Raw genomic sequence first — 23,383 nt, forward strand, 5'->3', positions numbered from 1 at the left:
GGGCTATTATAAGGATCAAATGAAATCCAAGCATGTGAAATATACTATTCAGGTATCAAGAACTATTATTAAGTTAATAATATAGATGTCTGGGAGGACAAGGGAGGACTTGGGGTTTGGACAGTGATGCTCTGAGAACATGACACAATCTTTCATCCAGAATGGAGCATATGTTAAAAGTAAAACCAGTGTTAGCTAAAAAACAAACAAACAAACAAAAACAACAAAAAAATCCATGCCCTTCAGTGGGTGAATGGATAAAAAAAATGTGGCATATATACACAATGGAATTTTACTCAGCATTAAAAGAGAATAAATCATGGCATTTGCAGATAAATGGATAGCGTTGGAGAAGATAATGCTAAGTGAAGTTAGTCAATGCCAGAAAAACAAATGCCAAAAATTTTCTCAGATATAAGGAGGCTGACTCATAGTGGGATAGGAAGAGAGAGCATGGGAGGATTAGATGAATTCTAGATAAAGAAGAGGGGTGAGAGGGAAAGGGAGGAGGCAGAGGATTAGCAAGGGCTGTGGAATGTGATGGACATCGTTATCCAAAGTACATGTATGAAGACTTGAATTGGGTGTCAACATACTTTATATGTATATAGATATGAAAAATCGTGGTATATATGTGTAATAAGAATTGCAATGTAAAAAAAAACAAAGTACATGTATAAAGGCATGAATTGGCATGAACATACTCTATCTACAAATATATGAAAAATTGTACTCTATATGTGTAATAAGAATTGTAATGCATTCTGCTGTCAAGTATTTAAAAAATACTTGTCATCATTTTAATTAAAAATTGTAATAAGTGAAGAAAATGAATGGGAGTTCCCTTAGATTGCAGACAAAGTGCACATCCAGATGCAAACAGAGGAAGTGAGCAGACTGGAGAGGCCAGCAGAAAGGCTTCTGAAGGGAGCTGAAGGCATAGCTAGGGCACAAGGGGCCAGGGCACAAACTCAAGAACAATGCAGACTTCACAACTGTTGGCCCATCCCTACCTTTCAGAGAACTCTCTGTAAAGTTCTTCCTGAACTGACTCTTCCTCCAGAGAATGCTTAGCCCTGAGAGAGCTCATGATTCCAGAAATAAAAACATAGCTCTTGGCAGGATTTTCATTTTTCTTATCACTTATGATTTCCTGAAATTGCAGTTCCAAGGGGGAAGAGGCCTGTTTCCAGGAGGTTTTTCTGTGAATTCTGGGACCTTGCATGCCAATGCTGTACAAAGTAAGCCAAGACAACTCTTAATAAAGTGCAGGTAAATAAAGGTAATACAATGTAAGTTTTATTTGGCCTATTCCAAGATCACAAAATTCCACTAATTCAGCCCCAATTTCAGAATTCATCCCACCTCGGAAAGAATATTTGGGAGGTCTTAAATTTGGAAAATTCTCATTTTAAAGTTGTTTTCCCCTAATTTATAATAACTTGAAAAATTGCAGAAAGGTATCTAAAACCAGCAAGTTGGCAGAATATGATTTTCTAGTGTTCATCCTTTTGTAAAAATATCAATTTGAACAAAAATACATGAAAGAAAATTCCTTCACAAGAGCCAAGAGAACCAATTAAGAGGTTAAAACAGCTGGATGTAGCACAGAAATAAGAAAAGATGAACTGGAGATGGTAGGAAGAATAGCAGTACAAGGACACTCCCCACCACAAGCAGCCAAGAGTGGAGATATCTTCCACTTGGGAGAAGAAAAGGAAAGCGAGCATTAGTCTTTGCCCTGAAACCCAGCACTGGCCTGTCCCAGTAAACCCAGCATCAAGTAGGCCCCTAAAGCCTCAGACTCCAGGATAATACTTGTGTACTGAATCTCCTGGCCCTTGGTGCCAGGTGGAATCCCAGAGCATCCGTTTCCATCCTAGTACTGGAAAACCCCTGTAGACTCAGGTTAAATGCAATAATGCCAGCTTGGCCTCTTTGTACATGGAAAGAGGCCTTCAGACTGGTACTCATGGAAACATGTCCTAAGTTCACCCTCACAGACCCAGGCTCCAAGACTACTCCTTAGAATCCTATCAACAAATTGGCCCCAGTGAATCCTGGCTCCAGGCTCAACCTTGTGGACCCCATTTCCAGACCTGGTGCCTGATGACCCAGGCATCAAGTTAGCCTGCTTGAGGACTTCAAGAGCAAGCTTATTCACAGACACTTTGCCCCAAATCTCTGGACTGGCCAAATTAAACAGCACCTGTAAAGGATCATTCACAGTGTTTAAGTGGGATGCAAAGATGGATTGATATATGCAAATCTATAAATGCTATATGAAAAGAATGAAGGACAAAAAATTCATATAACCATCTCAATAGTTACACAGAATTTGACAAATGACACAGACTCTTAATAAATTAGATACAGAAGGAATGTGCTTCATCACAATAAAGACAAAACCACATTGAACGTCATATTCAATGGTGAAAAGTTGAGAGCTTTTCCACTAAGATCAAGAACACGACAGTGATGCCCACTCTTATCCCTTCTATTCAATATAGTACTAGACATCATAGCCAGAGCATGTAGACAAGAGAAAGAAATAAAAGGTATCCAAATCAGAAAGGAAGAATATTCATTGCCTCTGTTTATAAATGATATGATCTTATATATAGAAAAACCTGAAGACTCCGTGAAAAACCTGTTAGAACTAATAAACGAATTTAACAAAGTTGCAGGATACAAAATCAGCCTACAAAAATCAGTAGTATGCCTACACACTAACAGCTATCTGAAAAAGAAATCAATAAAACAATCCTACTTACAATAGTCCCTCCCCCAAAAAAAGTACTGAGAAAATTTAGCCAAGGAGGGGAAAGACCTATACACTGAAATCCTAAAACATGGATAAAGTACAAGAAATTGAAGATACAAATAAATGGAAAGATAGCCTATATTCATGGATTGGATGAAATAATATGTCAAAATGTGCACATTGGCCAAAGCAATCTACAGATCCAATGCAATCCCTACCAATATTTCCGTGGCATTTTTCATAGAAGTAGAAAAACAATTCTAAAATTCATGAGAAATCATAAAAGATCCCAAATAGACAAAATAATCATGAGAGCCCCCCCACCCCATCGCCACCCTGCAAACTGGCGGCATCCACTATTTGATTTGAAATTACACTGTTTTGTTATAGTAATCAAAACAGTATGGGATTGGCATTAAGAGAGAGAGAGAGAGAGAGAGAGAGAGAGAGAGAGAGAGAGAGAGAGAGAGAGACTTAACCCAATGGAACAAAACAGAGCCTAGAAATAAACTCACACATTTATGAAAAACTGACTTTTGAGAAATATGCCAAGAAAGTACAATGAGGAAAGAAGAGTCTCTTCAGAGGAGGGTATTGGGAAAATTGGACAACTGCAAGCAGAAGAGTGAAACTGAACCTCGTCTCACACCACATATAAAGCAACTCAAAACAGATTAAAAATTTAAACATAAAACCAAAACATAAGAAGCAAAGCTACTCAAAGAAAACAGGTGGAAAATTCCATAATGTTGGTCTGGCAATTTTTTTTTCTTTATATGATCTTTAAAGTACAAGCAACAAAAGCAAACCCAACAACTGAGACTAGAATAAGTTAAATAGCAGAGACAGGCAAACAGCAGAGTGAAGAGGCAACTTATGGAATTGGAGAAAATATCTGTAAACCATATATCTGGTTAGGATTAGAATCCAAAACATATGAGGAACTCAGATAACTTAGTAGCAAAAAAAATAATAACCCAATTAAAAAATGGTCAAACAACCTGAATAGGAGATTTAAAAGAAGACATAAAATGGCCAATGGTATATGAAAAAATGCTCAATATCAGAGAAGTGCAAATTAAAATATCAGAGAGTTATCAGCTCATAACTGTTAGAATGGCTATTGTCAAAGGAAGAAAGGAAGGAAGGAAAGAAAAAAATAAGTGTAAGGTAAGGGATGTGGAGAAAAGGGAACCCTCACCCAATGTTGGTGGAAATGTAAATTAAGTTAAACATCCATTAAATTAAACAGTAGGAGGGGTCTCCCAGCAACCATGCTACTGGGTATACTTCCAAAGGAAACGCAATCAGTAGGTTGAAGAGATGTCTATGCTATCATGTTTATCACAGTATTATTTTCAGTAGAGCCATGACATGAAATCAAATTAAGTTTCCATCAATGAATGAAATGCATAAAGAAAACTTGGTAAATACATATGATGGAATCCTATACACCCCTAAAATGGAAACCCTGTTATTTGCAACAACATGGCTGTACCTAAAGGAAATTCTGTTAAGTGAAATAAGTCAGGCAGAGAAAGACAAGTAGCACACGATCTCACTTATATGTGGAATATTAAAAAGCCATATTAATAGAATAGCTTTCTAAGGATCGGAAAACATTGAGGAGATAGTTGGGAAAAAATACGAAATTTCAGTTAGAAAGGAAAAATAAATTCAAGAGGTCCATTGTACGACATAATGACTATATTTGATAAGGTATTATATTTTGAAAATTGCTGAGATTGTGTTCTTACTACAAAAAAATGTCACATACCTGAGGTAATGTGCATGTTAATTAGAGTATTCCACAATGTGTGCATATTTCAAAACGTGTTGTAATCAGTACATTCACTTTTTAATTCGTCAATTTAAAAAACAAGGTCACAGAGGAAGAAAATGGTTGCAAATATTTTGCTGAGTAAGAAGTCATCATGGTTTTCAAAGTTTTTGTCAGACTTCAGTATCCGAGGTTCCAACCTGTAAATATAGAAGTGGACTTTCTGAATGACACACAAACCCTAACTGAAAACTTCTTTTTTGTCTTTCAATGCTCTGTAGAAGCAGAGAGGAATCTGGCCTCCAAGCTCAAGAAAAAGGGGTAGAGATGCTCTGAGTGGGGAGAAGCAAACCAGGATATATTATATGGAGCCTTTATTGTGAGGGACACACTTAACCTAGGTCTCATTTAATTTTCAGAGGAGTTGGTTCTTACAAAGTAGGCACAGTAACCCCATTTTTTAAATTAGAATATCAAGGTCAAGAGAGTAATGTTTGCAAAGTTTGCATAAAAGTAGTGGAGGTACTATTTGAGCCCATCTACCTGACTCCGAAGCCCGAGCTCTTTCCTCAGCCCTTCGTTTGAACCTCAGGGTTCCCTGAGAAGTTGGTTAGGAACTGTCTAAGCAGAAGGGGCAGGCTTGTGAAGCTGGGTGGATCAGTGACTAGATAAAAAGCCTGTCAATCACAGAGGCATGAGGGTTGGGAAGAAATGACTCACTGTAGAACATTCTCCAGGCTCAGTTGTGATTCCTCTTCCCACCTTCTTCCTTCTTCCTTTTATTGTAGGATTTTTCAACCTTGGCTTGATTGACATTTTAGGTTGGATTATTCTTTGCTGTGGGGAGGGGGGCTGCTCTGTGCTTTGTAGGATGTTTAGTCACACTGCTGGCTTCTGTCCTCCATGCAGTAGCAACTCTCCCTAGTCCTGACATTGAGACCGATCCCAGACATTGCCAAATGGCTCCTAAGGTGGGAAACCACCCTGGTTAACAACCAGTGTCTTATATGACCAACCATCCCAGTTTGCTCTGGACTGAGGGATTTGCCAGAGATTTGGGGCTAAAATTGGGATAGTCCAGGGAAAATTGGAATGTTTGATGATGATATGAGTAAAAATTCCCTCTCCTGGTTGAATAACAGCTGTGCTGGGAAAAGGGCGGGGTGCTGGGAAAAGGGCGGGGTGGTTTTCTGGGCAGTCTTCAGTGTCTCTAAGCTGTTGCTGCACCAAGCACGTCTGCCTGTCATTCCTTTATTCCCTGCACCTAGCCTGCCAAGGGTGTAGGGGACATCCTCCTTCAGGAAGGTTGGCTGAGTGCCTGTGCAGGTTGTTAGAGGACTGAGGAAGACCAGAGGGAAAACTGGTGTCCAGGAGGGGAGCTGGAGGGTGCTGGACTACAGAGAGCCCATTGTTTCTGCTTGGGTGGACCGTGCCCACGTATGCTTACACCAGGAGTTAATGGTACTGATGGGGGGAGGCTTTTCAGCTCTGTTAATGTGGTCTATGCCTAGGTGGTCTGTGCATTTTAATTTACTTGGTATTTTGAAACATTTTTATGAGTTACTCTGGCAGCTTATCAAGGGCATTTTCCTGAGAGAAAATTCAAATAAAAGAAAAATCTCAAAAACAGTTTGCTGTCAGGATTGTTTGGTTGTGTTGATGGCAATACCTTTGCAACAGTGTTAAATGTTTCTTTGCAAATTTGTAAGGCACTTCTGAAATAGCATTTGTCCCTCAGCCTTCTGCCCTGTATGTGGTTCTCGTGCCCCTTTCTGGGATAACTACTAAGTTCTGGAGCAGCTAAAAGAAGTCTGAAGTCCAATGCTGGGCTTTGAATCTGGCTCCCTGAGCTCTGTGACCTGTCCACTCCACCAGGTCGTGAGACAACAGCACTTGCTTGGCAGGGCTGCGTCTGTGTTGTTGTAAACCTGGAGGGGTGAAATGCAAGTGTGGACATGGAGGGAGGGAATCAGCTTCGTCCGGACAGCAGTCACTGATAATGGTGCTTCCCTTAGGTCTGTCTTGCAACAAAACATGAGGGAAATGCCCCAAGTCCATGGTCACCTGCACCAAGACATAGGCCCAGCCACTCTGTGGAAGCCCTTTTCCTCTGTGCTCTTCTCCACAGCTGTAGAGTGTGACTGGTGTGTAGGGTTGTTTGCATTTTCCTGGATTATGTAAACCAGTGGCTTTTGCCAAGAACTGTCTGTGCCCTGAAGCTGCAAGCTGGTTCTCTCCCATTGGCCAACTTGGTTTCATTTTATAGGAGGTGTAGCTTTCAAGTTGCAGAGCAGTGGTAACTGCTAGTGTCTCTTAGGAGTGAGGTACCTGGAGTTTAGGGACTCCACCGGTGACAATGACAGCAGATGAGTTGGTTTTCTTTGTGAATGGCAGAAAGGTAAGTCAGAGTTGACCTTAGACTTGGAGTCCCTGCTCCTTGGGAGGGGATGCGTGTCCTCTGGAAGAGGCGTATTCTGCTTCTCTCTAGCCTGGTCCTTCTTGTTTTCCTCTCCTCAAAAGTGTTGTTGTGTTTTGTTAATATTGAGACAAGAAACCCTCTCAGGGCTACGTCACAGGCCAGACACTCCAGGCACAAAAGAGTGAGGGGTGGGGGGTTCTGAGTGCTTACTCTGCAGTAGGAGACACACTGGCAGAGCCAGGAAAAGGGACAAAGTTCTAGGTGAGTCGGGAAGTGACCAGCCACACCTCTATTTCTGTGTTGAATTAGATATATCTTAATGATTTTGTGGCTTTCTTTACTTGGAGAAGGATCAGGAATATGTTTTTTATGCTAGCATCAGGATATGTAATGTGCAGAGCTTTTGATTCTGATATATTTTGTGTATATATATATACACATATGGAACAGTTGTCCTGAATGACGGTGTGGGAACATATACTGACACCTTGTGGCAAACATGATTTCATAAAGGAGACACTCCCCCTTCCTTGGTTCTACCAATAAGTATTGCAAAACTCTTACCTGCTTGGATTAACTGCATTGGTGCACTGGGACCTAAGAAAGGTGGCATGGGTGCGAGTCCTTGGGCATTGCAAGGGTGAGAATCTTTGCAGCTTTAATGCAGGTGCAGGCAGAGAGGGAGTGAAGCCATTCCATCGTCTCCAGCTCTGTTTGCCCTCCCTGCACCAAGAGGTTCACAGGGTTTGAATCTGGCTCCCTGAGCTCTGTGACCTGTCCACTCCACCGGGTCGTGAGACACGGTGCTTGCTTGGCAGGGCTGCGTCTGTGTTGTTGTAAACCTGAAGGGTGAAGTGCAAATTGTGGACATGGAGGGAGTGAATCAGCTTGGTCCAGTGCAGTGTTTCAGCTCCACGCTTGAGAATGGAAAAGATCACAAAAGAGTAGCTGCAGTTGTGCTTTGTAACTGGCCATGTTGTGTGAACAATGAACGTTCCCAAGGGGTCCCCAAAGAAGGGCACTTTTATTTGTCTCGCTATATTGACATTTTTTTTTCCATTGAATTGAGAAGCTGAGAGACTTTTGAGGTAATTTTTAAGAACTAAAATGTGCTTCACAGGATTCCAGGACTTACCCTGTCAGGATGTATTTAGGTGACTAGCAAGAGAATTTTCATCAGCCAACACAACATCAGTGCCACAAAGACTATTGATGGTGGTGCCATCAGGGGTGCTGGGGTTCAGAGCTGTCTGAGATGCTTCCTTTTCAGGAGTGACACCTTGTGCCAAACCAAGAGGTAGGGCAACGCTCCCAAGCTGTGGTAGTAAGCCTTTTGCATCCAACTGCTTAAACTTCTTTGCCTTCAGCAATTACTTCATGGAGATGTAAGAAACGATTGTTTAGAATTGGCTTCTAGAGAGGTTCTTACACAAAGACATCGTCTCTGGAATTTTTATAAGTGATTTAAAAAAACTATTTCTAATTGTAGTTGGACAGAATACCTTGATTTTGATTATTTATTCTAATGTGGTGCTGAGGATCGAACCCAGTACCTTTTACGTGTGAGGCAAGTGCTCTACCACTGAGCCACAACCCCAGCCCCTTATAAGTGATTTTTACAGTGAGTAGCTGGATCCAGGGACTTCCAAAGCTATGCCTTACTCTAAGGTCTTCTTTAGTAAGTTATCCATTTGCGTGTGATAGCATAAGGTCCTGGTCTTCTTCAGGGATGGCTTGCTGTTATGTTCTGGGTCTAGATGGGAACATTTCAAAGTAAACTGACTTGGTGAAAGATTGTTTTCCCTTGAACTTTATTTTCAGTTTAGGAAAGGAATCTTAAATTTTTAGAGGGCATTATTATATCACACCCTACTATCTCTCTGGAAGCTTTTACTACTGCCAGATTCTGGGATGAATGTTCATGACTGTAATTTATGAAGATGGGGCCTCTTGAGAAATACTGGAAAGATGGAGACACAGTGCAGAGAGTAAAGACGTGACTGTGGTGCTGTAAACACAGCCAAGTGAGGGACCCTGGTTTAATAAAGCAGCAATGAGTAAGCTTGTTCTGCTTTCATTCTTGTGATGTTTCAGCCCTTTCGTTATAGGATCTTGTGCAAAGTAGTTACCAAAGAAGCTGTCCAAACTTGGTGACTTTTTTTTTTTTTTTTTTTTGGTGCTGGGGATTGAATCACAGAGCACTTAACCTCTGAGCCACATCCCCAACCCTTTTTATTTTTTATTTTGAGATAGGGTCTTGCTAAGTTGTTTGAGGCCTTGCTAAGTTGGTGAGGCTGACTTTGAACTTATGATCCTCCTGCCCCAGGCTCTCCAGTTGCTGGAATTATGGGTATGCAGCACCACACCTGGCCTGGTGACTTGTTTTTCAATGTGAGCCTCTTACACAGCTTGTTCTGTCCAGGACTCTGTCTCCCTAGCTGGGGTCTAGAGAGGGTGCTAGATGCAAAACATCAAACACCCAGAGGACCTTTTGGGGGGGACAGGCCTGGGTGACTACATATCTTAGATATTCTGGTCTAGAGTCAGAGTCAGAGGAAAAGAGCCCCTAAGGATTTTATTATTGCAACAAAAATCCTTTTGGGTGGTCGCTGAGTAATCACTCTGTTTAGTGGAGATGTTGGCGCCTAAGTCCAAGAGGATTCAGCAGTTAGGGTGCAGCTGGAGGTATCTAGGAGCAACTCCACAGGAACCCTATGTGGGCTAGAAAGAGCCTCCTGTTGGCTTTCACTCACTCACTCATTCTTGTGGCCAACATTTATCAAGCTCCTTCCAAGGCATGAATACAGGACAAGTACTGGAAGAATACCATGTCTGAGACCAGGCATTTGCCATTCAAGATCCCATGGATAGGTGAAGTAATGTATTCCAGATGTATTTTACAGGAAACTAGTATCATGAAATAGTCTTCTTGGATACTCTTAAAACTCTCAGCATAGTACTTGGTACATAGTAAATGCCCAATTAATGTGGGTGGAATGAATGGATGGATATTAAAAGCCCTGAGAAATCCTGAACTAAAGAAATATAGTTTTAAACCTTATATTTTTAAATTGTTTTAAATTTACAGAAAAGTTGCAAGAAGACTACAAAGCAATTTTAACTACCCTTTACTCAAAAGCTGCTAACCTCTTGTTATAGTTGCTTTATCCTTCAAACATGCACATACGCACAAAGATGTACAGATGTATATAAGTACGCACACAATTTTATATGTTAGGTAATATATATATATATATATATATATATATATATATATATAAATTATAATTTTTTTCTGAATTATTTGAGAGTACATTTCATAATCATGCCCCTTTACTTCAAATCCTTAAAATAAGAACTTTCCTAGAGAGTAAGATTTCACTTATAGAATGCAGGAAATTTATCTTTGATATAATACCATCACCTATGGATCTTTTGCAAAATTATAATTCTCCCAATAATGTCATTCTTTCCCATTCTTTGCCCCCAGCCCAGAATCCAGGGCCATGCTTTACGGTTAGTTATTTTGGTCCTTTAATTTGAAATAGCACCTGTTTTCCTTTGTCATTCATGACATTGACGTTTCTGAAGAGAACAGGCCAGTTATTTGTTCCCATGTTCTTCAGGTTGGGTTTGTCTCATGCTTTCCTGTAATTAGATTCTGAGTCAGCTTTTGGGGCAGGAATGCCACACAAGTATGGTGTCTTTCTCAGTGCGTTCTCTAAGGGAGTGCATGATCGTGACATGAACTTTGATCTCTTGGCAAACGTGGGGTCCACTAGATTCCTTTACTGCAAGTAACTCTTTTTACCTTTATAATGAATCATCTGCAAACAGATACTTTGAAATTATATAAATACCTTGTTCATTAAATTTAACCCACTAATGATTAACTGGATTAATTGTTGTGCTGATTACAAGATGGCCAATCGTATTTATCACCTGATATTCTTCTGTCAGGAACAGCTTTCTCTTCTCTTCCATTTGTTCATTTATTGATCACTTATTTGGATTCGTGGATTTTAATCTTACGTCATGGGCTCTAATGCTTTATAATCATTATTTCTCTTGATGCTCGAGTTTTCCCAGAGGAATCGACGAACCCAGTTTTCGTAAATCCATTTCCTCACCAGGTGTTTTTGCTGGGAATACCCATCGGCAGTCTGTTGAGAGTGTTCCGCACACCTGGAAAGCCCTGCAGCCACGCTGTGACAGCAGCATGGCCGTTACCTATGGGAATTCAATGGAGGGTGGGCCACCCGTGGCTGGGGTGGCGTGGGAAGCCTTGACTAGACAATAGGGTCTCCTGTGAAGTCAAGGTGCACGTGTAAGAGAGCAAGAATGCTGAAAGGTATGGGGGCTGGAAGATAGAAGAGGGATTTGCAGTTTGGTGTATGACAGGAGGAAGGAAAAACATGGAGGGAAACAACCATCTCTTACTGCTGTGCATGAGAAAGGTGATAAGATCAGGATTATTTGCATTTATGATTTTTCCTCCAGGAGAAAAAAAAAAATGACTCCTTGTGTGAACTTTGTAGCCAGGATGTTGAACAAGCTAGACTCAAGAGGCATGATCATATGAGGCAATTAAGTTTATCTCCCAATGTCCTTCAAGCCTTATTCAAAGGGCAAACTCTTGGCAGTTTTATAAACTTTTTGATTACTTGCAGTTACAAAGAGTCGTATTATCTATGTAAGTTGCCAACATGGTCTCAACTCAGGATGGCATGGTGGGGGGAGCAAGGAAGCAGTTGTTCGATTGGTACAGCTGTCAGATGACTTCTGGCTTTCGGGGCTTTTCAGCTGTTTGGAGCTGACCCTTTTCCTCCTCCTGCGATGACTTTGCAGATTCTTCAGGGGCCACCACAGAGAGCATTCCTTTGCATGTCTCATGACAAGAGTCATGTGCTTTTCTCTGGCTGCTTTCCCTCAGCCTCCAGGGTTAGGAGGTCCATTCCACAGACTCCCCATTAGAGGGCTCCTCACCCGCCCTTGGCAGTCTTTTTTTGAGAATAATTTAAACATCTCCAAGCCAGTTCTCTCTCCCTCATGGATGGCCTGCACTCAGCCCATGGCCACCCATATCCTGGGCTCTGCCACTCTAGGAGTGTGCACTGGTCTCAGTTTAACCTTAACTAGAGGTTCAAGTGCATCCTCATGAGTTATTAATTGTATGTTAAGTCCACCCATAGCTGTATCCATATTCCAGACTACCATGTCCCCTATGCTGCAAAGGTGGCGTTATGGTTTTATGTGCCCTGGGTTTGAGGTGTGAGGCAGATACCTCCTTTCCTTCCACTTTAGGAAACTGTGTGACTCAGTACAGTTCTCTCCGAAGAAGCCCTTCTCACAGATTTTCTCCCTCAGTCATCTCAAGAACCCAGAACTATCCTGATGATGCATGAGGAGTAGTGAAGAAGGGCTTCATAGATTTCCTTTGCCAGTTCATACTGGGGACAAGCCTCTCACTTTATAGACGGGCTTTTTTTTCCTACCTTGTTGAACATACTGATAGGTCTTTGGCTTGAGATTTCTCCTCCATTCCTAACTGTGAATCCCCATCCCATACACACCTCTGCAGTGAGCACAGGCCAGATGACTGGCTTTCTCCAGTCACACACAGGGTCTTAGGGTGTATGCTCAAGGAGACAAAGCCAGAGCCTGCCTCGAGGACCCTCGCAGCTGTCCCTGGCATTCCAAGATGTGGCCCAGAAGGAGAGATGGGATGATGTGCTTGACTCAGAGGAGGCTCTGCCCTGGTCAGCCCAGGCGGGAGGTGCAGGGCCGAGCAGTGTGGTAGAATCTGAGGATTTAAGGTTGTGAGACTGTATGGATTCCGGCTTGTAGTTTATATGTTCATTCTTATGGGGTTGCCAAGAAAAATACCTTGGTTTTCATTATCTATTTGGCATATCTCTGCTAATTCTACCAATTCTTGGATGAGACATGGAAGGGAGAAATCAATTGCAGAAGGATGGTCAAGTATACCCATAATGTATTTTTCTTTCATTTTTTGGTAGGTGGTGGAGAAAAATGCAGATCCAGAAACAACCCTTTTGGTCTACCTGAGAAGAAAGTGTATCCTGACTTAAAGTGGGGGTAGGGGAATGGGGGTAGGGTGGGGCAACAGGGTCTTATTTTCTGGGCTTTGTCATTTCCTAGTGTGAATAGAGCAGCTGTGAGGTGTGGAGGAAAGAGCCCTGGATCTGGAGTCTGGACACTTGTGTTTAGCTGCAGTGGTGTCACTCAGTAGCTGTGTGACCTTGTGTAGTCCTTGAGCTCCCTGCATCTGAAACTCTCAGTTCCTGAGTGAGAGGATTGTTAGCGATCTCCTTTGAGATCTCTTCCAGCTAAGAGTCTAGTACTTCCAATGTTTGATGCTGTGTCTGAAAAAGACCTTCTCTTGTCCTGGAGGGCTTCGTTTCCCCTGGGAGGAGTCAGTCCTTCCCCAGCTGACATTTGCTTGATACATAAGTGGACTTCCAGAGAACTTTTCCAGCTCCGTCTGGTGTGGAAGACAAGGGTACAGGTGTCTACTGGGAGAGGGAGCCTGAGGTGGGAGCTGTGGCAGTGGCAGACCCTGGAGGCATCAAAGGCAGGGAACTCCTCAGGGGAGACTTGGGGTGCTGCTGTGCTCTCAGTGTGGGCAGGACTTCTGTAAGATCCTCTGTACATTTTGTCCTTTCAGAGTATTAAAGTATCCTGAGACTCTGGGTCAAAACCAACAAAAATAATAGTAGGTGCTAACCTTTAGTGAGCACTTATTATGCGCAGGCAGGGTTCAAGGTGGTGTGTACAGTTGATCTCGCTTAATCTCCAGAGCGATCCCATGGAAGTGTATCGCTCCCCTTCAGCAGGGGAGGGAGTGAGGCGTGGGTGATGTGACATGACCTGCCCTACTACCATATTCTGGGCAAATGTGATAGAGGTTGGACTGAAGCCGAGAACATGCTATTGACCTCTCATCCATACCAGAAACTCTCTGGGGGTCTATTGTCAGGACTGTGCTCACTGGTCCTGACATCTGCTAAAGAACTCCTCCTTCTCCCAGAGGGTTGTCTGGTTCTCTTTCCAGTGATATGTTTGAGGACAACAAAGACTTGTTCAATACTCTCAGAAGTGGCCCTGGAAACCCTAGCCTTGACTGTGGCTCAGTGGTCTCCCATCAGACAGCACAGTGTTTGTGTTTGGTGACCAGAGATTCATAGTAGATGAACCTCGTGGTTCTTTTGCAGCAGAGGACCCAGTGGATAGGATCGGGGGACTGCATGGAGTTCTGTTTCCAGCCCATCTGCCTGGGAGGTCTGGGAATAGACCTCCCAGGTCTCAGGGGTTGAGATCAGTTTTAGTTTTCTATTAGTTTCAGTTTTAGTTTTGAAGGCCCGGAAACCTCAGAAATGCCTTAATAGCAATAAGCTGTTTGAAAGGACAAAGTGCAAGTGAAATCCCAAACTGAAAGTGCTGTAGGGACAGACCAGGCAAGGCACCAAAGATGGCAGGAAACAGTTTTATTTGGCTGCAGCCAGGTTCAGAGGGCACAACTTTTGCTGTAATCAATTAATCCCCTGAACCCTGAGTTCAGGGAGTTTCAGAGTTTTATACCCAGCATGTAAGAGGAGGGGCTCAGAAGTTCACAGTCTGCAGAAGTTCACATAAAAGCAGCTTTTTCTTTCACTGTTCTGGGCAAGTTAACCCTTCAAGGACAACACCTGAGAAGGGGAGAGCTGCTTCTCCCCTTTCTTTCCTCCCCTGCCAGCTGTTACCATGTAACTTGTAACTTATCTTAAAAATGTGGACATCTCTGTGAAGCCCAGCTCAAGGCCAGAGGCCTTGTTTGCACATTTCTTCAAAGTGTTATACTGGATATGTTTGTGAAAACCTAGTAAGGGGGTGTCCAGCATCTGGAGTGCTGGTATCTTCTCGGCCAGTGGCCAAGTAAACAGGGAGACACAAAAATAGGAAGCTTATCTACATTGAACTCTTTTGCAGAGACTCTTTTGCTGCCGGTCCTAAAATCAGCCATGGTGAAGAGTTCTGGAGAGACCCAATTAAGACTTTTCAGTGGAGAAAGGGGGTGCCACTTCAAAAGTTGGCAAGTAAAGTCCTCACAGGTTATTGTTGTCTGGGCTGAAGTTTACTTTGTGGGAGTTCCCAGTAAGAGAGAAGACCCTTGATTTCTACCCTGGCTTCTAGAAAGATCCAGAGGCCAGAATACCTTGCTGGACTTCCAGCTCTCACTCCCTGTCTTCATGCACCCCTGCCGATGTCTGAATGGCAGATAACTGCATCTACTTTGTGAAAAAAATAACCAAGGACACAGAAAGCTCTCCTCAGGTCTCAGGTGTGCTTAGAGAGATGGCATGGGGAGGGGGGTGCACACCAAATCAGATGAACGTTGGGGCCCTAACAAGCAAGGGAACACTTGTGTGGCTCATGCTACATCTTGGGTCTCAGTTCATTTTTATTTTGTTTATTACTCTGTGAGAAAAATCATAGTTCCTACCCCAGCTGCTAACTAAATTCTTGTGAAGATCTTCTGGGCACATGGATATAAGTGCTTTCCAAGTATATGATCTATATCATCGCTAGTTGCTCATTTTATCTTGAAAATGAAGGAAGTGACAGGTGAAAATAATCTCAGTTCCCTCAATCTGCTGTAGAGGGCTGGGGGGTTTGGACAGAGGCCTGTCACAGAGAATGTGCCCACCAATTGCTGTTCTCTAGAATCGCCCACTAGTGAGGTAAAGTATCAGATTATCTTTCCGTAGTTTGTGTAAGTATTGGGCCCGATTCTGGTCAACCGTCTCGAAAAAAACCTTTATTTTAATTTCTACTTGCACATATCATGGCTGGATATTTGAAAGCCTCTGATCTAGCTCCAATTTTGGATCCTAGGACTTTATCAGCTCTACAGGCATCCCTGGGGATGCTGTCAGATGAGAACCTGCTGTCTTGCTCTCTGTTCCTGCCCCATTGGGCTGCAGTGTCTCCTCTGAGTGAGAAGGCCCTGGCTCTGCTGCCTCCCAGGTGGAGGACCCTGAGCCCAGTGTGGGGATGGATGAGCAGACCCATGAGACTCTGCCCAGGCATTCCCAGCAATCTTGCAGTTTCCTTCCCCTAGTTCATGTTCCTTAACTCGAGACCACATAGTGGGGCTGAGCGGGACCAAGCTTGGCTGTGGAGAAGGGGGCTGCGGGGCTTGCACAGTGATGCTTTCCAAGTACGACCGTTTCCAGAACAAGATCGTGTATCCTTTGCCTGCTGCCTGATTGTCCTTGTGAGGGCTAAGATGCAGGGCCAGCCCGTGAGTGAGCGTGCGAGCGTGTGCATACATGTGCACAGGTATGTGAGCCTGTGTTTCTGAGCAAGCTCTAACCACGGACAGGGACACTGTACAATGATGACTTAGCAAGTAACTTCCTGGCTCATGACTGTTGACCAGGTTCTCTGAACGGCTGTTGAAATGATCTTTCTAAATTCAGGCTCACAGCTCATCTCATGCGCTCCTTTGGTAGCTTTCCACAGCCCCTGCTGGAGTCCAGGCTCCTCCATGGTGCCCTAGCTCTCCTCTCCAGTTTCCCTTCTCATTGTGTGCCAGCACTCCTTCTAGGCCAAGATAGTTGTGAGCTAAAGATGCCCCAGGCCCACTCATTTCTTGATCTTGGCAAAAGCTTTTTCCCAATGTCTTTTTTTCCAAGCCTCTCTACCTGGCAAACTGGTACTAGCTCTTTAGGAGTGGACCCCAAATCACCCCCTCCAGGCAACCTTCCTTGACTTCTCAAGACAGGGCTAAGTGCCTAAGTGCCTCTTGTCTGTGTGGATTTCAAAGTGCCCCATGCACAGCCCTCCTGAAGTTTTTAAATTGCATCTTCACACCCACTTCTATTTTCCTGGGTTGACTGCAAGCTTTGAAGGCTGGAGATTTCATCTCATTCACTGTCATTCTCCAGCTCTCGGCTGAGTGCTAGCATACAAATGGCAGTCAGTCACTGATGTTGATTGTACATACACGAGAACAAGTGATGGCTAAGGAAAGCAGGCGAAGAAATTCTAGAGGAAGCTCTATTCAAGGGGCTGGTGTTTCCCGTTTCCCTCTCTTTCCCCACGAGGAGTTCCCCAGGCCCTACACTGCTCTGATGACCTGAGTGGACAATGGAGTGACCTTAATCTGGGGTTCTAGCCATTTTTCTGCCAATGCCTGCCTGGCCCCCATCTGCTCCTTGCATCATGTTGCCGTGACTACTGTGGAGGGAATAGGAAGCACCAAGACTCGGCTGCATCCTGTGCAGGTAAGCAGAGGGAAGGAGCTGTGCTCTTGGGGTCAGGGCGTTTTGCAGGAAGGCTCAGGCCAAGCTGCAGACTGGTTTGGGGTTGTCAGGTAGAGTTTCACAACCTGAACAAAGGTCACTTTCTCTTCTTCTGGGTGCTGTGAGATGGAAAGAGAAGGCTTCCAAGCCCAAAACTCCCTCCTGTGGCCAGAGTGAACCTAACATTGCATGACCCCAAGGAATCCAAGAGATCAACTGAATCTGGTGATCAGGTGGTCCAGCTGCACCAGAATGGGAGGAGGAGGGGCAGGGTGCTTTCTCACCTTGTTCCCTAGTATGCTTAGGAAACCCTCAGTCTTCCCAGGTTCCAAATTCTCTGTGTCCCTTGATTAAAGGCTGATCTACTCTCCATTCCTTGGAGTGGTAATCCTAGTGGCACCTTTATTTCTCCCCGATAGGAAATACAAATGTGCTTCCAAGCCTCCACTCTCACTAGGATAGAGGTTATCAAGGGCTAAATAAGATAATAGTGATGGATGAGTACCTGGCTAAGGCTTTCTATCTGCTTTCAGGTAGAATCAGACCACCTGAAAATGAATTCGAATTGGGAACATCTTTGGAGAGAGTGGGCAATAATCTGAGGGGTTTCTGGAGAGGGTCAGGATATTCTCAGGCCAAGTGGAAACAAATGGGAGCAGAGCACGGTGGGAAGGAAAGGCCCTTGTTTTGTTTGGGGAAACTGAGGAAGGGGAACTTTGGGATTTTGCAATCACTAAAGGTTCCAAAGTTAAGCCCAGGCCTTAATCCTCCCGTGACCAGTTGAGGAGATGTGCCCTTGAGGAGATCTTGCCTTCCCTGACACCTTTCATGACACCATGGAGCCAGGGTCTCCAGATGAGTGAGCTGGGCCTGTCCCTAGGGCAGGGCAGGGTGGGGTAGTGTTGCTTTGCCTCTATCATTGTATTTCTTAGGCAGGAAATGGGGAAATTACTCAACTTGTCCAACCTGCAGGAGGTGTGAGAAGGGTAATTAGGGCTTGTCATTTCTTTGAAACAAACATGGAAAAAAAAAAAAAGAATGAATAAACACTGGGATCTTATCTGTATGATCAGTTTAAACCCCTCCCTTTGCAGTCAGACCTTATTCCTGATGCACTTATTTTGGCACCAACTGAGCAACAGCTGGATTTCACTTCTTGTCCATTCATGTGTTTCTCTTGGTTTTGAGGCACTATGCCCCTGCTTTTCCTCCCTCCTCGACGTCAGCATCCTGTGCTGGCTCCTCCTCTGCTCTGTCTCTCCTGCTGTGGGGTCCAGGATGTGCCCTTGACCCCTTCCCTTCTCAGTGTCTCTCTGGTGGGGGGGGGGGGGAGTTTGGATCTCTCTACCTGCAAGGAGCATGCACACCCACGCCTTCAGCTCCCACCTCCCCTCAGGTTAGACCCACTTCCGGCTGCCTACTCAACACGGATGTCTAACCTCAAGCTTATCAAAACCTCATCCCCCCCCCCCAACTTCTTCCTTCACAATCTTCCTCTGCCCAGTTGCTCAGGATAAAAATCTAGGAGTTGCCTTTGGTTCTTTCTCTCAAAGACCACATCCAATCCATCCACAAGTGGGGTCCACTCTACCAACCAAACCTCTAATGACATCTTCATTCTTTCAGTTGTCGTGATTGCTACTTGGGCCCAGCCACTATCTCCCCTTTTGTCTGGTCGGCTACGCTATCCTGAGGCCTATTTCCATTCCTGCCCTCTGCAACCCATCCTCTACCTAGGAGCCAGGGTGATTCCTTAAATCCCCCAGTATGATTAGGAAAATTCCTTAAATCCCCCAGTATGATCAGGAAACCCTCAGTCTTCGATCACACACTTCCTGCTGAAAATCCCCACTGGCTTCCCATCACACCCTGATGAAGTTCCAAATCCCAACCCTGACGTGGGAAGAGCTGCTGTGAGCCAACTTCTCCAGTCCCAGCAAGTCCCACCCGTGGCCTTCCAGCAAATCTAGCATGTTAGGCTTGTTCTGGGCCCAGAGCCTTCTTACTGCGGTTCTCTCTCCCTACAATATGCTCTTCTCTGATTCAAATAGTGTTACTTAATTCAGCGTAAGGGCTCCCTTTCAAAGTGGCTTTTTCTGGCCACTGTGTTCAGCCACCATCACAATGGATCATGTCATTCTGTAAAAACTCTCTGTGCACAAAATCTCCACCTGGGATTCCTTCTTTGTCAGTGTTCTCCTTGTGAGAATGTAGGCTTTGGAGATCTCTCATTGTCTCTCCTCTTCACTGTTCTGTTCCCAGTGCCTTTACTGTGCCTGGTGTATGAGAGATTCTCAGCCAATATTCATAAAATCAATTAATATATATACAGGATACTAAGGTTATAATATTCTGGCAATTTTATGTAACACAAGAGAGACTCCCAAGAGACCAAAAAAGCAGAATAAAAACAAAAAAGAAAGCCACGTGAATGAGGAAAATCTCCTTAGAGTAAAAATCTTCCTGCTTTGCATGGGAATCCTGTGACTTTCAATGCATGGAGTCAATTCAGTTTGACATGTTTTCCAATTCTCTGGCCTCCACAGGAGGAGTTGCCTCCACTTAAGAATACAGGAATGCAATGGGACTCTAGTTTGGAATAAGAGGTGCCCTGTTGGTCCTCCAGGAAGGTCAGTTGAGCTGGACTGCAGGGTAGTGTAGTCAGAGGAATACAACACAACTCTTCCATTCACAGCATGTTAAGTTCTTATATTTCCTGGGCCTACTTCCCAGAATACTCATTGCACTTTAAAAGGGGTGGCTTACCCATTGTAACACTGCCTTCCTGCCTCCCATATGCCAGGCACAGGGCAAGGGTTTACATGAATTATCTCATTAAATCCTTAGAAGTAAAGAGTAGGACTGTCCTCCTCCTATAGACCAGGTGCCCGTGGCTGGTCTACAGGACCTTACTTCTAAGGAGGGGCTTGACCTGATCATTACCCCCACTGTCTCTCAGGGAATGGGGAGGGGGTCTCGCCAACACAGGCATCTGTTTCATTTGTCCCTTTCAGGAGAGAATTGCAAAAAGCCATGGCTCCCAGTGCGGGTTCTGCACCCCTGGCATCGTCATGAGCATGTACACGCTGCTCCGAAATGAGCCAGAGCCCACCATGGAGGAGATTGAGAATGCCTTCCAAGGTACGGGCCTTCAGGCACAGCCAAGGAGGTGGAGTGGCAGATGGGACCCTGCGGGGGGGGGGGGGGTGGTCAGGATGGGGTCAGGGTGACAGCCAGGAAGAGGCTTGGAGTGTCAGAACACCCTTTGGAGGAAAGGTGCAGGCCACCCCAGAGCAATGGCTAAGATCTGCTATAAAGTTAGTTTCTCCTGCTTTGGAGAACACTTGGTTGGCTTATAGACCTCCTGGGGTCCCCTGCTTCCTATAATGTCTTCCTGCCCTTCTCCAGCTTTGAGGTGGCCTTGGCACTGGGCAGCTGGCATGGGAGACCACTTGGGAAACTGCACAGAGTCTAGTGATACGGCTTCCTCTTATCAATTTCCACCAGCTCAGGATTCTTCAGGGTACAGACCACATAGGAGGAAGGTAGTCAGGCAGGACTCAGACACAGGCAAGGGCTGGCTTCCCAGTTTGCCTCCTGTGAGTGGGCCCAGGAGCCTGTCCCATGTGTCTGCTCCTCTGAAGTGAACAGAGAAGTTTCCCTACCTGTTCAACATTTCAATCTATTATTTCTCCAATTAAGTAGTTTGAGTCCTGTGCTGTACAGGCACAAGAGGAAAGATGTAGTTACTCCTCTCAAGGAATTCACACTCTGAAGAGGAAGTGAGTTTATAATGTAGTTTGATAAGCTCACTGATAAGGCCTGACCAGACACCAGCAGGGGCTCCTGACTTATTCTGAGCTTTCTAGGAAAGCTTCCTGGGGGAGAGTCATGATGGAAGTTTTGAGGTTAGAGACATGAAGAGGAACAGGGACCTTCCAGACAGAGGAGACAGGACAATAAAGGCAAAGCTGTAAATGGAGCATCCAACTGAGCTGGGCAAGGCCACAAGCCCTCCCCTGCCCAAGGCCAGCACCAACGCTGCAGCTTTTCTCTTGGCCCACAGGGAACCTGTGCCGCTGCACAGGCTACAGGCCCATCCTCCAGGGTTTCCGGACCTTCGCCCGGGTAAGTGAGGCCCCAGAGCAGCAGGGGTCCTGCTCTTAAAGCAGCAACCCTCAGGGATCACAGCTGGGAGGGATGCCAAAGGATATGGTCTCTGGAAGGAAAGGTGAGATGTCTAGTGAGCGGGTCCTTCTGCCGGGGACAGGTGCTGTGGGGAGTGGATTCTGCAGTTCTTCTCCATAGCCCCGGGCTTTCCTCCCAGTGCAGGCCTGGAGCTCTGCTTTCTAGAAGAGGCACCCTGCCTGAGTGCTGGCTTCCTTCAGTGCTTTCAGGCTTGGCAGCTTTTCCTAGAGACTGGCAGGCTCATGGGCGCTTAACATGGCATCTCACAACAGCCCAGCCTGGCTCAGCGCTTGTGCCCCTCCTCCTTCTCTCTCCTGGCTGTTTCTGAGGTTGGCACTCGGCTGGGCTTATGAAGCTGATAATTAGATCTCCAGACAGTTTGTGAACCCCTGCAGTGTTCATCTCACTCCACAGCCGGGTATGTGGGCATTGATTATGTAACCAATGGCATGTACCTGCCATCTGGCATGGAGTGCTGGCTTCGCTTTCCTTGGCTTAGTCCCCTCAGCTTTTACCTGATTTCTCAACTAGGTCAAGTTGCTCCTGTCTCCCATCAAACCTTGTCATCTCATTTTGATTCTGGGTTCAGGAGACAGTTACAGACACCTGTGCTTTGCACTGACCTTCAGAACTGTTACGTCTTGAGAAGGAGAGTTGTGCCTACCTTATCCAAGAAAGGGTGGGGGTAGGTAGAGGTGGGTCTTCACAAGGACAGACAACACCAGGCCCTGGAGAATGCAGTTGATGAAGTAGTAGGAGGTGTACAATTAAATGAAAATCATTCAAAGTACATATTCCGAGTCTGATGACCTGGGTTCAAATCTTTTATCATGATCAATGACCCTGGGCAAGTTTCCTTGTTTCAAAACTGGGAATGATAATAATACCAACCTGATAGTGTTTGTAAAGAATAAGCAGTTCCTTCAAAGCTTTTAGAACAATGCCTGGTACATCTTAAGTTGTCCATAAATGGAGCTGTGAATTATGATGTTGACACATTTCTTCTTCACCCACCGTATGTATGATCTCCGTTAATTGCTCAGGCTTCCCTGAGAACAGTGATTGTCAATCTTGCCTATCTGTTTACCTAGGCACCTGCTCAAAGACATGCAAACTAACCAGTCCTCACAGTGCCTCATAAGAGAAGGGCATTTGAATATAGCAGACAGTTTCACTACTGCTTGAGGTCTGAGTTTTATTATCATTGAAGTGATATTCTGTTATGTAGCAGCAACCCCCTCCACCCAGCTGTCCTGCAGAGTAGAGCAAGGCTGAGCTGCCAAATGCAGAAGGTGAGAGGACGTGTCCTCATAATACTCACTGGAGGCCCCCAGGCTTTTTATTCAGAGACAATTTACCTTTATTTTACACAGAGTTCTAACAAACTTGATTTCCTTAGTTTTCCTGTATCTAGTACACACTAGAAAAGCTGAGCACACTTTTCACAGCAAGAATGACAATGTCCATCTGGCCATGAGGAAGGAAATGGAAAAACTATTAAAATAGGCACACAAAAGACTTCTGGCTTCCGATACATATGTAAGGAGTTTTGACATCTTCATTCCATCCTAACAATAAGTAAGAAGCTGAACAAACTGAGAAATCAACCACTCTTCTTAGACTCATCAGAAAAACAAAGTTATAGGATGAACTCTTGTTTCTCAAGTTGGAGGCAGACAGGTGGATACAGAGAATCACAACATACTTGGCCATAAACACGCGAGCAGAGACCTCTTTATGAACGAGTACTGCAACAGGGAAACTTGAGCAGTAATTGATGAATTGCTGGAACCTTAATGTGGACAAGTCTCAGAGAAACAAACTGAGTGAATTTCTCTTCCTCCTACTTGGAAGAAGAGAAGTTCCAGCCACCCTGACTCACTGTAGATAGGAAAAAACTACCTGAGACACTTGTGACACTCACA

General features: G+C 44.5%; 1 protein-coding gene across 3 annotated transcripts in view; it reads left to right on the plus strand.

The window, feature by feature from the left end:
- Nucleotides 1-5,888: 5,888 nt before the first annotated feature.
- The window catches only part of XDH (xanthine dehydrogenase), a 61,204-nt gene continuing 43,709 nt past the window's right edge, over nt 5,889-23,383 (plus strand). For 2 of the 3 annotated variants that reach the window (XM_081265280.1, XM_081265282.1), the window contains exons 1-6: nt 6,808-6,942; nt 12,984-13,041; nt 16,114-16,210; nt 17,144-17,252; nt 20,285-20,411; nt 21,337-21,398. In XM_081265280.1, the coding sequence (XP_081121406.1) occupies nt 6,901-6,942; nt 12,984-13,041; nt 16,114-16,210; nt 17,144-17,252; nt 20,285-20,411; nt 21,337-21,398 (495 nt within the window). In that variant the 5' untranslated portion in view covers nt 6,808-6,900. Of the gene's footprint in view, nt 6,006-6,807; nt 6,943-12,983; nt 13,042-16,113; nt 16,211-17,143; nt 17,253-20,284; nt 20,412-21,336; nt 21,399-23,383 lie in introns of those variants that run through there. The other variant, XM_081265281.1, reaches the window with a different exon arrangement.

The sequence above is a fragment of the Spermophilus citellus genome (assembly GCF_964194105.1).
Source record: "Spermophilus citellus genome assembly, chromosome: 13".
NCBI lineage: Eukaryota > Metazoa > Chordata > Mammalia > Rodentia > Sciuridae > Spermophilus > Spermophilus citellus.